This window comes from Anas acuta, chromosome 24 (genome assembly GCF_963932015.1).
Source record: "Anas acuta chromosome 24, bAnaAcu1.1, whole genome shotgun sequence".
Taxonomy (NCBI): domain Eukaryota; kingdom Metazoa; phylum Chordata; class Aves; order Anseriformes; family Anatidae; genus Anas; species Anas acuta.
This window is the reverse complement of record NC_089002.1, coordinates 2,447,182-2,464,804: the sequence shown is the minus strand read 5'-3', so window position 1 is coordinate 2,464,804 and position 17,623 is coordinate 2,447,182. Positions and strand designations below refer to the sequence as shown.

Below are 17,623 nucleotides of genomic sequence, written 5' to 3'. Positions count from 1 at the left end.
CTGCTCTCAGTTACCTGACTCTCGAGTGTGGCTGTCATCACAAATGTGCAGATCCAGGCGTGAGATGAGGAGGTGGTATGACGACTCTTTCATGTCATGTTTATCAAAGTACTGACCAATGCTACTTGCATTCGGGCTGACTCCAAATGGCTGAGACCAGGACTGCTGGGTACTTGGAGCAGGCGGTGTGATCTGTTAGAGAAGAAACAGCTTGCTAAGAAATGATAGAAGGCTAAAGAGGCGGTGGTGGGGAAAGTTAGAACAGAATTAAATACAACCCATGCAGTCCTCCAGGCTGCAAGGCATCAACCTAAGGAAATCCAACAGGAAGTCTAGAAATCTGGATCCTTCCCTATGTTGTCATGAGTAAAACCCTTTGCCTGTGGTTCTGCTTATTCTGTATCAAGCTACTGTTAACTTGTCTTGGAAGATGATGTAAGACTCTGAGATGAAAAGGGCAAAGTATTCCTGATCTCCCTTCTACGTAATCTCACTGCACTAAGCACATAGTCCTCCTTCCCCAGAGTTTCCACCACCAGCAGTGAAACTCCTCTTCCCTCACGTTTTCTTCTTCTGAAAACACCTTTTGTCCTTTGCCCTATGTATGTAGGGATTACTCAGCACAGGACTTTGTAAACAAAGTGGTAAGGGAAGTACAAGGTTACTGCTTGTTTTAAGGTTCTCACAGACTGCTAAGCTGTATGTAAACCAAAGAACAAATGAGACCAAATGAAACAAAGAACAAATGAGAAAAGAAACAGCAACAACAAAAAACACACACAACCAAGAGTTCTCTCCAGAGTATTAGGCAGGAAGAAAGAACCCCTGACAACAACAGTAAAATTGGATACTGATATTTTTCCTGGAGCATCAGAGCTCACTATGATTTTATGTCATAATATATTACATCAGAGCCCCTTCCCCCAGGCCTGTGCAGACTGACATTCAGAGGCAGAAAACATTATTTCTAGAACATATTTATTTCTTATTACCAAATCAAATTCCTGTGGGATCCTCTGCAACTTTCTATATGCCAGCCCAATCTGGAAAGCCACACAACTTACCACCCTCCTTAAACAGAATCCAAAATTAGACAGAATCTAGCTCGTGACTATTTAAGAACATTCTCTGATGCTTGGTGGCAACAAATTCAACTCCTTTGGTCATTTCTTTTCTCAACAATAGCCCACAAGCTATGTGATGTTGACCAAGGAAGCCTAACAGTTCTCACCAGGGAGATGCTCTGTGAGTGTGGGCCAGATGATGTGCAAACAGAAACTGTCTCGTGCACCTTGTCTTTTCCTTTTTCCTGGCAAGCCAACGTCCAAATCATGCCTCACTCACCTGTACAGACTCTGGTGCCAGGCTTTTCCTCTGCTGGGCAGACTTCTCCATGGCTTCACTCAGAGACTCTGCGTACTTCATCATTGCTTTCAGCTGAGAGTCTGTCAGCACCCAGAGAAGGTCGTCAAGAAGAAACATCAGCTTTGATGCCACCACATTGCAATCTTTGGTCTGAAACGGCAGGAAGGTGTCAGGGACCGTAAGAATTGCTCACAATACACTTTTCTTGTAATACACAGAAGCTGCAGCAGAAACAAGAGGTGCTGCTCCGAAACTCATCCAAGAAAAAAATTAATTCATCTGGTGGACATCTGCAGTGTGTCATCTGAGAAGGAAAGTAGTCAATGCTACCTTCTCTTTAGAAGAGAAATTGCTCACCATTAAGAAAAAAAATGGCATTTTTTTGCATCTATTCCCCATCACATTTCCACTGTCAGGTTAAAAAAAAAAAAGGCTAGTAGGCTTTAAGCTCCCTATAAAGAGATGACAGATCTCCTCAGGATGAGAAAATGGATTTTAAAATTGGCTCCACACATATTATTCTCCCCTGGAACATAAACTGCTCTGACATTTGGTAAAGAACACAGCTATTTCCAACAGAAAATAGAGCGGAATAGCAGCTTGGACTTAGTATTTGTAAAGAAAAAGAACCATTGCTGAGGGATGTGGGAGGAAATATGCATCATCATTGCACCAGGCAGTTAGAAGGTATCCTTCAAAGCATGGGTGAAACACTCACCCTTCTCTTAAGAGAGATCTGGATCCTGCCCTGGTTGGTAATGAGTCTCAGAGGAGTAGTAACAGGATCCTGATCACCATTGTCAGTTGCATCTGCTTCTATCCGAAGTGTCTGCCAGGTGAGTTCTTTGAATGTCAAAACCTACCCAGAAAGAGGAAAACGCTGAGATTTTCATCAACTTCAAGGATTACACTAAACCATTTTTAAATGTGGAATGAAACAAGGCCACGGAGAATCATTCAACATGCTTCTCCTCTGTGGTTCCTGTACAAAAACATCATCATGCCCCAGGTAATATCTAACCCCCTCTCTCACACTGAGACCAAAAAAAAATAAAAATAAACAAACAAAACAGACAAACCGCCTAGGCATTCACAGCTTCTCCAGCTTCATTCTTACAGATTACAGGAGCTTAGAGAAAGCTCTGAACCTAAGTCAGCTCTCAGCACCTCTGCTGCAGCACTGCCAGGGAAGTTCAGCGAGGTTCCCTGATGTTAATTAGGAGAATCCAGACACCTGCCCAATAGCCCAGAGCACCGGGACAGCCCGGAGTGCCACTTTTCTGGGCACGTTATGATGGGTGACATACGAGGACTCTTTACCTCTCCTCTCTGGGGATCTGTAATGCGGGTGAGCCGCAAGTCGCTCTGCTGCCAGTTGGGGTTGACGCTGTAGCCTTGGAGCTGCCATAGCTCAAAAGAAGCATGAAAGGCCTTGGAGTGAATCTTGATAGTGATGGAATTGACAACAATAAACATCCCCTCGACGACCTTTTCAGCAAAGCCATATTCACTGCAAAGAGAAGGTCCTTTAAGTCACCATTTGTTATGGTAAAAGGCCCAGGTAGACTCCAAGGTTTATAAGCAATATTAGAACCACTAAAACACGAATCCAGGGTGGTCAGTGGTTAACTGTCGAGAACAACAGCCTCCCAAACCCCAACATGTCAGAAAGAAATCCCAGGGCTCAGGGGACTGACCTTTGACCTGCAGCAAGAGCAATGGGAGACTGTCCATTGGGCGGCCGAGGCTCTTCACATGTTCGCATCTCTACCTCCACTTTATCCAGGTACTACAGAAACAGAACAGAGGATAAATAAATATGAGACAGAGCCTCAAGCCCAGACTAACATCCTCAAGTATGGGACTCTAGTACAGGCACAACCAAGCTGTGCAGCCTCAAGTCAAAGCTCTCACATCAATGCCAGATTTGTTGGGTAATCTCAATCCCCAGAAGTGAGGGGAGAACAAACAACAAAAACCAGGCATAAGGTTGCCCTGGACCTCACTGAAAGCTCAGCCCAGCTCTATCCTGCGGTGAAATGAGGGTCTCGTGGGAGGTCACTCATCTCCTAACAGGGCTGTTCTCAGAATTCTTCTTCCCCTGGGTGCTAAGGGCCTGGAGGCTTTAGGTCAGATGAAGATTTGAGAATGTACTTCATGGTTTCCCTTCCCAGAATTTTTGTCAAGTAGGAGGGATTAAAAAGGGTTTGGAAGAAAAGGAACGAACAAGAAAGAAACATTACCAGGCAGATTGGGTGTGTTTTCAGCTTTGTCCACTGGATCTGAAACAGTAAAGTCGAGGTTAGAAGAGTTATCTTCACATTGGAAGGTTTAGGAGATATCAGTGAACCATCTGAGCACAAAGTTCTGCTCTGAGAAATGACCACAGGGACAGTCCACCGTGTCCCACTGAATCCAGCTCAAACAGGCTCATGCAGACAAGTGAAAAGACAGTCCAGCTGCCAGCTCCATAAAGCCAGCGTAGCTTTTGGATCCAGCACATCATCACAAGTAATAGATGTTCAGCAGGTCAAATACTAATTTTTCCCATTCCATTATGGAAAACGTTGTCCTTAAACCATTTGGAACTAATTGCTGCTGTTATTAGAAATCAGCTGTGCATAAACCAATAATATCCCATTTTATTTTCTTACAGCAATGCTTACTCTGCAGTTCTTGTAGGAGGGAGAACAAGTGTTTGGTACTAAAATAAGCAGATCTGACACTAAAAACAGATAGAACAGAGCAGATCTGACTCTAAAAACAGATAGAACAGAGCAGATGAATAAGACAGGCTGGTTTTTGTTGTCACTTGGCAGAGTAGAACCACATTTTTTTCATAGCAAGTCTCTTCCATATACAAAAAAACTTTTGCATTCATATAACGCAACTCTGGTTAGTACCAACTGAGATTAAATAGTCTGGCATTTCGTATCAACTGAAAAAAAATCAATTTTGTGCTCTAAAAAGCACAAGGAAAAAAATTTGTAGGAGGGTTCAGTGTGCAAAAGTGCAACTGTATGTGCATGCACAATTTCAGCAATTATGCATGTAAATGATCAACAGTGGGCCGAACGAGTGCAGTGTGCAGCTTTTCACATGCACCATTCATGTATTTCTTAAGAATTGCATTTTGAACGATTAAGACTTAAGTTCAGTGTATTTTACTACACCTCACAGCATAATCAGGCTTTCAGATAACTGCACTCCATTTCTCTCTGCTTCCTATTTCTGTTGGAGGTCTGTGTTACTTCCTTAGCATTAAAAAAATAAGTCAGTGGGGATGAAGAAAGACGTGGAAAACTGCTCAGCTGTCAAAATGACAGGAAAATGGGAGGGAATGACCAAACAGAAAGGTTTATAAAATCCTAAGGCAGTTGGAGATGATGAGCAGGGAGTAATTGTTCACCATTTCTTGTAGAGAACAGTACCTACCAGGAGACTATCAACTAAAAATAGTATGCACAGGCTTGCTGCAAGCAACAGCAGACACACAGTTAAGTTGTGAGTTTCTTGCTCTGGGTGTTAAACAAGTCAGCAGATCCAAAAGGCATTTGGGCAAATTCCTAGAAATTCATCAGCAGGTACTACATATAAAGTCCCCATGGCTGGCTTAAAAAAAATCACATGCCAATGGGGTGGCAAGACCACACCACACTTTCCTGTGCTTCTCTCAGCATCCTCTAACCCCTGCTGCTGGCCACCAGGGACAGAGTGCTTGGCAAGGAAAGCCTTGGTGAAAGCTCTGGTGGCTCTCTCATAGCCCTCAATTAACAAATACCACGCCTGACACAAGTGTGGGGACTGGCTTCCATCAGGATCCTTTATCAGAAATCCCCAAGTGACACACGGAAGCTGTCACTGGAAGGTCTCGTTTGTGTTTGGGGCCACGAGCACAGCCTCCTCCGCTCACCCTGATGGACGCCTTGTTGCAGTAGACCCGGGTGATGGCGAGCCAGGTGGGCAGCTCCAGCACATTCTGCAGCACCTCCTCGTCCAGCTCCAGGTTGGTCAGCTGCCCCTGCCCCTTCAGCGTGCTCAGGTTGATTTTGTCTGGAGAGAGATTCTTCGTAAACCTACAAGAGAAGAAAGGAGAGACTCAGAAAACAACTCAAAGCAAAGCTCCTTAGACTAGAGGAGCCTTTTAGAGAGGTATAGTAAGTATAAAAAATTGTTTGCTTCTTTGTCAAACCTTTTCTGACATTTTTAGACCTAGAGCATGTTGTTTTTTCCAGAAAATAAATGTCCTTACACTTTGACATTTGAAGGTTTTGTTTCTGCTTGCTTGTTTTAATCAAATTCACTAAACTGAAAATTCCATCTAGAGCCCCGGGAACTTGTAAATCAGCAGAACTGCTTTAGGACAGAAACAAAACAAAACCAAAGCCAAATCACAACAGGACAACAACTTTACCACCCAAACAGTGCGATATCAGTGGTGAAAAGTGTTATTGTCTAGATTTTTTTTTTTAGGCTATTGACAAAGGAAAGCAAAAGATCATTAATTCGTTACTTTTATTGCTGTCTCTACACAGCAGTCCTGCAAGCCAGCACGTGCCCTGCCCAGCAAGTCCAAGCATGCAACCCAACTCCCCTGCCTAGTGACCAACCCCAAATCCTGTCCTCTCCTCGTGGCAAGCATTTCCACTGTTGTTTGCACCTCCCTTACACACAGCCTGATATCCCCAGCTCCCTTACGCGCCTGTGATTTAAGTGCAATGAAAGAAATGATTTCAGACTGGTCAAGAGCAGCATATTCTGGTGTTTAACATCTTTAAAAACACTGTGGTCCCTGAGGAATCAGTAGAGACAGCTTAGACCACACAGCCTGAACCCCAGCACCTCGCCAGGACGGCCAGCCCCAGTGCATGAGCTTTGGGACGCCACCGAGGGAGCCGAGCACCAGGCTGGTCAGATTTACAAAGTCACGGGAGTCACAAGGCTGAAGACTTCCTGCCTGCTGATTTACTCACTGCTGAAACCAGAGCTCATTTCACACATTCCTCCAAACTAATACTCATTCTAATTCTGCCCAGCGGTCCAGAAAGGGGAAGAAAAAGAAAGACTCTATTGTCAGCACAAACAGGATTAGGCTCACAGTCACATGCTGCCATTCTGTCTCCTTTCCCTGCACCAGCAGCGTGGTCGGATTCCCTCTGAAAGGCTTAAAACATCCCGGACAAAGCCCTGCCACTGCTACGGAGAGGAGAGGGGAGGAGGAACCAGAGCGACACTGCTGGGGTGACAGCAGACGTGGCCGCTGTAGGAGCACGAGGTGTGGTGTAAAGTCACCTGAGGTGCCAGCAGCAGCTGCTCGTCATCACCCCAGGGCTTCCTGGAAGAGAAATGCCTTTAATGAACTAAAATGCCTAAAATGAGCATTAACAGAGAGGCTGAGGGATGGTAAAGAGCCACAGATATCAGCCCTGAGTTTCGGATACGGAGCCCTGAGGAGGAGGGCGGCACACACGGCTGTGTTTGCCTGCTGCTCCTTGTCACCTCCATCCCTTTCAGTGTCAGGTCTGCTGCTGTCACCAGAGCCCCAGCAGGCATTTCCTGTGCCACGCCGCCACCTCCCTTCCTGAACCAAGGGCACGCGCTGCCTGCTGAGCCCTGACCGCGTTTGTAGCGTACCTGCCAGCGTCCCAGGCTGACGCAGGGAAGGTGACGTTTGCTTTGAACTCCTCGTGCCTTTAACCCGAGGCTCTCTCATTTAAACACACGCAGGCAGGAGGCCAAGCCCAACACCACCCGCTGGTCCCTGCACGAGGACATAACACACAGCAGCGTGTGCTGCAGGGGACAGGCAGGTACAGGGACGTGCTGGGTGTCTGCAGGGTTTGTGCCAGGTCCCCCTGTGAGAGCCATAAATTCAAGCAGTGCTGAGAGCTGGACCAAAAAGCTGCAGAGGCGATACGTGAGCATCTTTGTCTTGCCTCAGTGAACCAGGTGTGTTGAAAGGTGTTGTAATCGCCTCTGCCTGGGACTGGGTACTGAAAATAATGACAAGAAAAGCGCTCGGCACTGGTGAACTCACGGGGCTGCTGCGGGTAGCGATGCTCACAGGCAGGGAGAGGCTGAGGCTCACGGCAGCTTCCTCACTCCTGCAAAGCAAGGATCAAACCCCAGGTGTCTTAATCCTCACCACAGCCTAAGCGTGCTCGGAAGGGGAAGCCGCTCTCAGCTGCTAATGCAGAAGAAACAAAACATAAGGACATGTCTCAACAGGGAATTATTTTTACTTGGTGTCTCTTTTTATCTTAAAAACAGTAGCACAGTGAAGGGAGAAGCTGTGAAACCAGACCCTGGTGGAGAGAGTGGTATGAAACATGACCTGGCTAAAAACAAACAGGTATTTGTGTTCACCTACAGGGAAAGGCTGCAGAAATCCTGCTGAACAGATAAGAAAACCAGCACAAGCACTACCAGACTCTATGGAAGAGCCTCTTCCAACAGGCTTTTTAGCTGCACCAAAACCCCTGAAGGACAGATTATCGATCCCACCAGTCACGGAGCAACAGAAGCTGGAAGCATCATAAACATAAATGTGAAATAAATCCTTTCCTTTAAAGCACAGTGAAATTCCCACAGCTCTGCCTAGTCCCAGCTCATCCCTCTAAAGGGATCCAAGATTTTCAGATGGAATAACCCTCACATTTAAGACATTTTGGTATATTTAGTGCATGTCAGTGGGGCTTCCAAAAGGAAAAGAGATGAACTGTGCCTGCGAACTTGGAATTTTATAGAGGCCAAATTACTTCTTGAAAGGAGCTGCTTGGTCACTGTCAGGGGAAGGAAGAAGCCGTGAGAGCAGACAATTTTAGATGCTTGTTGGCAGGCTCGCTCCATTCACACTCATCAACAGTAACATTTTTGGCAGCACTGATTGCTGGCTTCGAGAAAAATGAATGAAAATGGTAGCTATTAGGAAAATTGACAGTGTGGGATATTTGTTGTTGTTTGCTTTTTTTTCCCCCCAACTCTATGAAGAAGTCATGCAGCACTAAGCCAGTAAACTCAAAGGACAGCACTCCTTTTGAGTCTGCCAGGATTACCATGACAAAAGTCACACCAGAAAGCCTTTTCCCACCCTTTATAGAGTTGTCACTGCGGTCACGAGGGCATTTTGCAGCTGCGTAGGCTTGTCCAAGCACTAATGCATTGCCAGGAAGAATACCAGGAGCAACATCTCATCTTAAAACGTGTCCACCCAACAGCCACCCAGACTGCCATGGTCACCAGCACCCACAGAAAGCCTTCAGGTGACTGAAAACCTTCTGCATTCGCAATGAAGATGATGGGAAATGCCAGCCAGAAGCTTTCAGAGCCACAGCTAAATAGTCCTGGTAGGTCAAGCCCCTTCCTGTGGCCACGGGTTTTCAGGGAAGAGATTCCCTTACAAGTTCCCACTGTTTCTTTCCATTTCAGATGACGCATTTGGGCTTTCAATCGACTTTCCTAGGAAGCAGACACACACAGCCATTACCAGCACTATCCTACTTTCATAGCAGACAGAAGGGCTCGCTCTGTCCTAAGGAGCTAACAGCACCCAGCTATTTAAACCTCAGTAACTTGGGGCCTGGCCCAAGAAAATCATGTTCTTTACAGAAACCCTCAGCCTTTTGGGGCAGTTTCTGAGATTGTGACTTGGTTTGCATTTCATGTTTTAGATGGGGAAGGCACGGGAGCATCAATCTACTTGCTCAGTCATCAGCTTGAATATGTATATATACATTTACATTATATATAACTAAATGATGTCACTGCTAGAAGAATGCCTGATTCATCAGCTGATACATCCAGAGGCCCCAAACTCACCCATTGCAAGAGGGCGTTTGGCCAAATCTTACTGCTGGCCTGAAGCCAGGCTATCATCATAAATACTGAATTTATGCTCGCATTTGTAGCTGTCTGGCCTCACTGTCTCCAGAACAAATACATAGACAGATAACGTCAGGAGAAGACGTCTGAAACCATCACATTTCCCTTCAGACCCATCTCTCTCATTAGCTCACTGCCTCGTGGCACAAGAACCCTCTCGTCAGTAGCTTCGCAGGCTCAAAATAGATTTTCTGCCTCAATTTCTGCAATTATTCAGTAATCATCGTCTATTGTATGTAACCAGCATCTACACAGCTAAACACATTTATTTCTATTAATATCCTTGTTACTATGGTTATTATATGTGAGAACTAATTAGCGGTACACCAGCGACCTTGATTTTGCTGATTGCCAAGCATCATTTTTTGGCAGAAGAAGTGACTGAATGGCTTGCAATGCTTGCCACCGTTGCGGAGAGCAGATGGAAAAATCCGCAAAACACAAGCAAGTCAGGAAGAGGGTAAGTTGTCAGCTGCAATCCGAAAACAGGCAAACCGTAATAAATGCTCCGGGGAAACTGCTGCAGACAAGGCTCTTCATAAGGGTAACAGCAAAAGAAAAGATGAATTTCCCCTCTGGTTTGTGTTCCAAATTGTATTTTAAGTGACTGTGGTAGAAGGGCAGAAATTAGACATGGAAAATACCTACATTCATGTCAATGCAGATTTGCTCCGTGCCAAAAATCTTTCCAGAATCTTGTTGGGTTAGGTCTGGACAGGCCTTCTAATCCATTCCTAATCCATCTAAGCCACCATTTCATTTGGAAAGATCTTCTGCAATCCCCAAATCTCTGTGATAGGACACTTCCCTTCATATTAATCCTCCTTATCTCGGAAGCCCAAGACTCTGCTTACATGGAAAAAAAAAGGTTCATGACTGGCAAAAGAAGAGGTCGCTGACTTCTAAGTACAGGAAGACTTTCAAGGAACACAACAGCAGAGGCTTTGACTGCGAAACACGGCTGAGAATGAACTGAAAAATAATTTTGGCGGAAATAAAACTGAGCAAGCCATCAAAACTTCTGTAAAAAGGGGAAAAAAAAATAGCTGCCTCGAAGATGCATAGGAAGAAGTAAAAGCCCTTTCGGGAAGAAAAGCCATCCTACTAGCTCAAGGTTTTGGTGCAACCGTGGAGCAATTTGCCTGGTAAGCAGCCACAGTTCTAGTCAGGACTGAGAGATTCAGAACTGCAGCCAAGGAAGAGAAGTACACTGAATTAACAGAAAAAGAGGAATTTACGCATGGTATTACATAACCTTTCGTACTAATCCAGTTGGTATCATATCAACTCAATTAATATAAGGCCATTTAGAATTTAAGGCAATTCAATCACTACCAAATGAACTAATTGTTCACCAAAGTCACCCCCAGCTCCACGGTGAGCACATTATTAGCACACACCGGGTGCACTGCCAGACCAGCTGCTCTCCTTTGCGGACAAGCTGGTCCCACTGCAAAAATCTCCATGACTTCGCTCTGCTGGAGCCACAGAACAAACCCTGCCGATGGTTCTGTGTAACATGGAAACAGACCTCAGCTCTGGGAGGTTCCTTATCCGGGTGGATAAAGTGCAGTGGGATGTCTGTACACACTGCCACTGGTAGCTTTAGATTGTCAACTTTCTGTTTTTCCAAGCATTGACTATGTTGATACACCACTCAGCAACCCAAAGCAGTTGCACTGGTGCCTCAAAATGTATCTGTGCCCAGAACAAACGCATTTCCAGTTGTCTCGGCTCCCAGATCACCGTTATCTGTTGCAGTACAACTCACCCGAGGCCAAAAGACTTCGAAATTCAATTCCAAGTTAAACTCCTGAGCAAAATCAACATTTCCGAACAGATCAAAGAGACTGAACTGAAGGCTGCCTCCCCACTTAGGTAGACCCCTGAGGACAATTTTATTCCCAAAATGACTCCAAAGCACCCTGAAAACTGGAAGATCGCAAAGCTCCAGATGAGGTGCAGTTCTTACAGCACACCCACTGCCGACTAATTTGGTGCTAGGAGCTCTGTAAAGCAAGCCACAAGTTAACCTGAAAGGAAAAGAGGCAGGGTGTTTTTGGCAGGGGTGGATCTCCACCTCACTGAGGAACTGTTGTGCTATTTCTAGCTCATCAGCTCAGTAAAGTTTAAATGCCAGCTGCCCCGTGCTCTGAAATCTGGAATGTAAACCCTCTTCAGCTGCCAGGGAATTTCCCAAGGCTAAACCTCAAAGTGAATAACAACCCAGAAAAGAAAACTAGGAAGAAATATATAAGCAAATACAGCGTTTCCACTCCTTCTTGCCAGGCAGAAGCCCCGCTTCTCATATTCTAAGCATTATTTATCTTGCAATCTGATCTGCATTTTCATTTCCAAACTATAAAAAATAAAAGCTTAGGACATAATTCAGACTCAACTGAGCAGCAGTGGCAGAGGTAAGAGCTCAAGGAGTCCAGGAGAAATAAAACAAGCGGAGAAGTCATGTTTAATAGCCTCTTTTCTGGGCACATTGCTCAGTTTGCAGAGTACCCACTGTGCAGAGAGGTTCCACAAGGCCAGCAGACCCAGCCGCTGATGTGAGAACACGTCCAGCCATGCTTTCCTCCTGAGCTACTGAAGTGCAATTTGTTTTTGCTGCAACAAGAGTCTATTTAGCATTCCTGAAATGGCACACGTTTATTTCGAGCTGAGTGGAAGTGGTTGGAAACACCGGCAGCTCACATAGGTTTTGTAAAACTGACAATTTGGTTCTTCTGGCAAACTGCAGCAGAGCGAGGCTGATCCTGGAGATCACTTTCTGTGAAAGGTAAATGCCATCTCCCGTCATGTGCGCGCTCTCCTTCCCCATCCCTATTTGAACAAGGAGTTAGTCGCTGTTTATTAACTGACTCCACAGTACCCTGCGGTTCTGCTTTTAGATACAGGATTCCTCAACATTTACATTTTTCAAAAAACGTAAAAAAGACATCAAAATGGACTGGTAAGATAAGAATTTTTCCAAAGAACAACATTAAAGGGTTTGTAGCTAGTCTTAAACACTTTGCTAGACATAGCACGTAAGTATTTCAGAGACAAACTTATTACCTCTGGTTCAGTGCTCAGCACCTTGGGAACTTTTTGATTGCCCACAAAAATAGCAGCAACTGCTGGGAAAAGAGACCTGACAAAGCTTCGTTCTCATAAACTGGCTCAGAGTTTCTAGCTACAAACCATTTCCCCCCAGTTCCTCAAACTGGTTCTCTGCCACTCTTCCCAGGGCTATTTTCAGAGCATGGTACAAATGGGCTCGTTAGCTTTATCTCTGCTTACCCAGCAGGAAGCTTAAGGCACCAAGCGATTAAGTGACTTCCCTTTAGCCACACAAAGTGTCACACCGCCAGTGGCCACGAGATCTGGCCGACAGTCCCACAGCGGGTGAGCTGCAGCCATCTCGTCTGCCCCTAAATCCTTCCTATTTTGGGGCTTTTGGGGCAAGCGTCCTGCCTGTCAGCCACCTGAAGGTCACGGCGTGCTCCTTCCATGTTCAGGGAGCTTGTCCACACCTGAATTACCTGCTCTCTGCAACGTCCTCGTGTTCCTCAGATCCTCTCTGGAGGTGCCAAAATTATGCAAGGCCTGTGGGGACACAGCCACGTCCCTCCTCTGCTGTCATCCGAGTGCCGGCTGCAGGGGGCCTATGGGGCCTTTACCTGGCGCTTCCTAAAGCCTCCACGATTTGGGTGCTCACCTGGCACCAAAGGGATCACCCTCAGGAGGTTTGTGGATGACACCACGTTGGGCAGGACTTTGCAGGGGGACCCGGCCAGGCGGGGCCGAGGGGCCGCATCCAGCTCCATGGCCTTCGACAAGGGCAAGCACCGGGACTTGTGCTTGGGGCACACCAAGCCCAGGAGGCTGGAAGGGGGTCTGGTGAGACCCGGCCTCGATTTTGTGTTCAGCTGTGGGCTCCTTGCTACAGGAAGGACATTGAGCTGCTGGAAGAGCAAGGAAGCTGTGACAGGACTGGAAAAGCAGAGTTACAAGGAGTGGCTGAGGGACCGGGGGTTGAAATTGTACTTGAGGATTTTGAAGGTCTTTTCCAACCTTAATAATTCCACGTTTCTATTACCTGGCTGAACAGGATGCGCTGAAAAGCGGGAACAGAATGCTCTGCAGATGGAAGAGCAATGGCTGTTTTATCATCAATTTCTAACTGCCAGCAGCTTTGTGGTTTCACATGTTTCCCATAGCTGCAACGGCTATTTTAGACAAATTATGGTCCTCAGCAGCAGGAATTTCCCTCATCGCTGGAGAAGACTATTAAAGCAGCTAAAGCCAAAATTGCAACGCGAGTGTCGATTCCAGCAGAGACTGTCCCAGGCAAAGGTCTTCCAGAGGTCCCTTCTGCCTCCGTCATTTCATGATTCACCGACTTCATCAAGCCATTCCCAGATGCGATTTCACTGCCTTCCTCCCCACCCACCGTGTTCCTTCAGTGCCTTTCAGCTAATTTAGAATCAAGGTCAGGAAGCTGGGAGAAACCTGAAGGATCAGGCAGTAAGCACACACCTTACGCTGGCAGCAGATCTTTCTGTGTCAGGAAAAGGCAAAGGAAACCTGACTGAAGGCGCCAGCATTTCACTGCCACTGCAAGGCCACAGCTGCAGCGCAGCGCTCGAGCACGCAGCAATGCTGCAAAACGCTTCGGGAGGAGAAGTGAGAAGTAAAAGGACAGAGAACGCTGTGAGAAATTACCCTCCGAAATTTCCAGATCGCAGCTTTTGGCCAAGAAACCGTACCGAGGAGCAAAAAAACAGCTCCTAGGACCTGAGGAATTCCCCACCCTCTGTGTCAGGGAAGCGAAGCGTCTCTGATAACGTAACGCGACCTTCTGCAGAAGGCAGGCCACAGAGCACATCTCGGCAGCTCCTGAACAGCAGAGAGACAGTTAGGGTTTTTTTTTTGACTGATGAACTGCTTCTACCTCTTCTCCCCGTGCTTTCTGAGGCGGAGGACGGGTCCCCTCGGAATAACACATCTCAGTGGCTCTTGTGCCATCGCCACCTCGCAGAGGCCAGTGCCCGTGTTCAGCTGCAGTGGCTGTTTTGTCCTGGCTGGGCCTGGGGCAAGGCAAGGCTGCAGGGTTTGAAGAGGGGCTCACACAGCTCCCGACTAGCCAAGGAGCTCATCCACCAGCCCCACACAGCAGCAGGGCTGAGATGCCAGCGGGAGCTCCTGCGTGTTGTGCCCAGCTCCAAATTCCCTGCACGAGGAACGGAAGCAGCGAGTGCTCGGAAGGGGCAATAATACAGGAATTGTTAGGGCCAGGAAGGAATCCTGAGACTCTTAGATCCAAGTTATGAAACGAGAGCCCACAGAAGCCTATTCATTCCTAGCTAGGCGCGCTCTGTGACACCCACATGTTCCTAACTGCTAAATTGATCTAGAAGAAAGACACGCCGCAGGCTTGCTCGGTATTTTCCTCTTATGCACCAGCAGTGGCTGTATCTGCAAGGATTACATGCAACTGCAAACAAGAAAGGGGAGGAGACAAAGCAGTCTTGTTTGGAAAAAGGGATATTGGACTGAACCACTGTGAGCTGAGAGGAAAGGCTCTGCTCAGACTCAATCCGGTTTGTGAGGAGTTACACGAAAAAAATGTCACTTTTGGCTGCGGATCTGACCTACATTTCCGAACAGCAGAGTACTACACCCTGTGCGTGGTACTTGGTTGTTTTGTTTTCCAGGATATTTTTTAATTCTGTTTCTGAAACCAATCTGATTTCTCCAAAAAGGTGGCTCCAGTACTGTGTTACACAGGATGGTTCTGCAGCTGCTCCCATGCCTCATGTTCTGCAGTCTGATACCTGGACAGGGAAGTGACAATTGGTAGTGGGATCAATAAACCCAGCTGTGCAGCCTCACACCTGCCAAAGATAATTTGGCTTCAGCCTTCACCACGAAGCTTGCACTGTCCAGCACTGTACCCTTCATTCAGCCCCTTCCAAAACCATGGCAAGGAGAAAAATAAATCAACCAACAGAAGCAAAGCAAAGTGCAAAACACAGAAAACCTTGCTATGAACCCTGTCCTACACCCTGCCACAACTCCCAGTCTCGCTGCACAGCAGCTTAGCACCTTCTCACCCCAACCAACGCAAGTAACAGCGGCGGAGATCCCAGGAGTCTGGAGGTCCAGCGTTAACAGCCTGGCAGCAAAGCAGAGCACAACCCCCCCCTGCCACTCACGTGCTGGGCTCAGTTCAGGGAAGGGGGGCCTCTGCGAGCTTCAGGCCCTGTTCACAAGCACGGTGCTAGCTCAAACAAAATGAGCAGCCCAGCGTCACCTCTGTGTCTGCTGCTCACATCTGTCAGCACCCAGCCCAGCTGCTGAAGCGGTGGCTCAAGCGCTGCCCTCCTCCCTCGGTGAACAGGTCTAATTTCCCCTCTTGTTTTTCTTCCGTATTTTCTCAGTGACTCAGTGCTGATGGTATCTCAGCCAACTTTGCTCGCTCTCCTGTTTCTCCTCTGCTGCTTCCTCACCCTGCTCTCAGACACCTGAAGCTCCCTTTCAGCTGCAGCTCTCCAGGGCACTGCCACAGCCAAATCCAGCGGGGTCTCCTTCCCCTTCCCAAGCACCGCACCCCAGCTCCCTGCTGACACAGCTTTTCTTGCCGTCAGAGCCTTCTGACTCAGTGGCTCTTTCAGGCTGGCCCTTTGGAATTAGAGCATACAAAGTTATTATCTATTTTCTCCACCTAAATTTTATTATTTTCTTCCAAACATAGGGATTACACATTGCTTTTCCTCTGGAAACCAGGTAACGTGCCGAACTGGGTGGCCTATCAGGCTGAAGTTCTAACGACTCTCCAGAAGCTCACATGTTTTAGTGCATGCAATAAAATTGTCACGAGACAGTTGTCAGATGCAGCAGCGAGTTAAAGCTTCCTGATGCAATTAAACAAACAGCATTTTGATAAGGATTTCCACTGCAGTGCTGAGAACTCTGAAGCCCTGAAGCGTTACATCGAGTACGTTTGGGCAGTCCATATCACCTCAGTTTCCCTGTTTACCAAAGGGGGATAAACACGACCTTTATAAGACCACGAGATTTTTTTTAATAGTGCTCCCTACAGCTGAAGAAAATACAGTAAAAAGAGGCTTCTTTCAAACCAAACCAGGAGGAGGAAAAGCCAAATCACTGCTTTTATTTTAAAGCAATCGCTTTCATGAATAATTACAGCCTGGTAAACACAACTGAAGTGCTGCTCTTGTAGCCTCGGAGGCATTCAAAACATTCAGGTTCAAACACACACCAAGCAGCTGATGCTTCAGCAAGCCCATTCAGAGGGCCCTTTCTTCCAGCCGTAGCGGGTTCGCTTGGACAGAAACAGTTCCCTGCAGAACACGCAGCCCAAATGCTGCAGCCAGCAGAAGAACCCAAAAGTAAAAACCACCTAATCTGTTTTCTTTTCCAAGCTAAAAATAGGACAAAGGACTGAAAAGCACAGATGGTGGAAGCGATGCAAGATTTTAGGTTCTTCTGTTCTAGGAATTTAAGCTGCTAACACCCGACGCAGGCTGAGCCTTATAAAAGAGGTTCGTAACTCGGCTCTGTCACCGGTGGCCAAACCCAGCTTTACAGATCTCTGCAAGTGACCCCTGTCATCCTATTTGACATGCATGAGGCTCATTTCATCAGAACAGTTGGTGTGAAATAACTCTTTCATATTTCCCTGATCTTTCTGCCTCTCTGATCCCTTCCTTGCAAATTTCCAGATAGAGCAGGAACAAAAACACACCCCATGCAGAAACGGCTTCAAACGAAGACATAACAAAAGGAACAAGGAATTATTTCATATGCAAATTGAAAGCAGAAAATAAAGGCAGATTAATGATTCAGTAGCAAAATTCTTCCGGGCAAATGAGCAGAGCTGAAAGAAAAACCCAAAGGGAGTGTGAAGCTGAGGTGTTTGGAGGAAACAAAATGGGAATGGAAAAGCATCCTCTTTTTTTACACACTAATCTGTGTTCAAAACGCGTTTCTGCAAAGCATCCACAGTACTTATGCAAGAGAGGGGCAGGATCAGACCAACCACCGCAAACAGCAGAGCAAGTTCAGCTGGCAGGAACGCAGGTAAAGCCCCAGGATTTGTTGTGACCTCCTGCTCTCCCCAGACCACATGCAAAGAGGAACGCAGACAGACACCACAACCGGCAGGGCTGTAGGGAAGAAAGGGGGCACTTGGAGTGGGAAAGTGCAAGGTAAGGTAGACTGAAAAAGCAGAACTAAATAAAAAGATTAAGAGGACTAAAACCACCAGCAACTAACCTAGAAGAAAGAGAACCATGTAAAAGAACAGCACAGGCACCTTTAATCCTCGAAGCGGTACCGAGGAGTAAAGCTGAGCTCTTTT

General features: G+C 46.7%; 1 protein-coding gene across 1 annotated transcript in view; it reads right to left on the bottom strand.

Moving 5' to 3' along the window:
* Window positions 1-17,623, bottom strand: part of BLTP3A (bridge-like lipid transfer protein family member 3A) — a 34,822-nt gene that overhangs the window by 15,678 nt on the left and 1,521 nt on the right. Inside the window, exons 2-8 of the mRNA XM_068659637.1 lie at window positions 5,279-5,441; window positions 3,609-3,647; window positions 3,063-3,154; window positions 2,686-2,875; window positions 2,084-2,224; window positions 1,345-1,515; window positions 15-192 (exon numbers count right to left, since the gene is read on the bottom strand). Of these exons, the coding sequence (XP_068515738.1) occupies window positions 15-192; window positions 1,345-1,515; window positions 2,084-2,224; window positions 2,686-2,875; window positions 3,063-3,154; window positions 3,609-3,647; window positions 5,279-5,441 (974 nt within the window). The remainder of the gene's footprint in view (window positions 1-14; window positions 193-1,344; window positions 1,516-2,083; window positions 2,225-2,685; window positions 2,876-3,062; window positions 3,155-3,608; window positions 3,648-5,278; window positions 5,442-17,623) is intronic.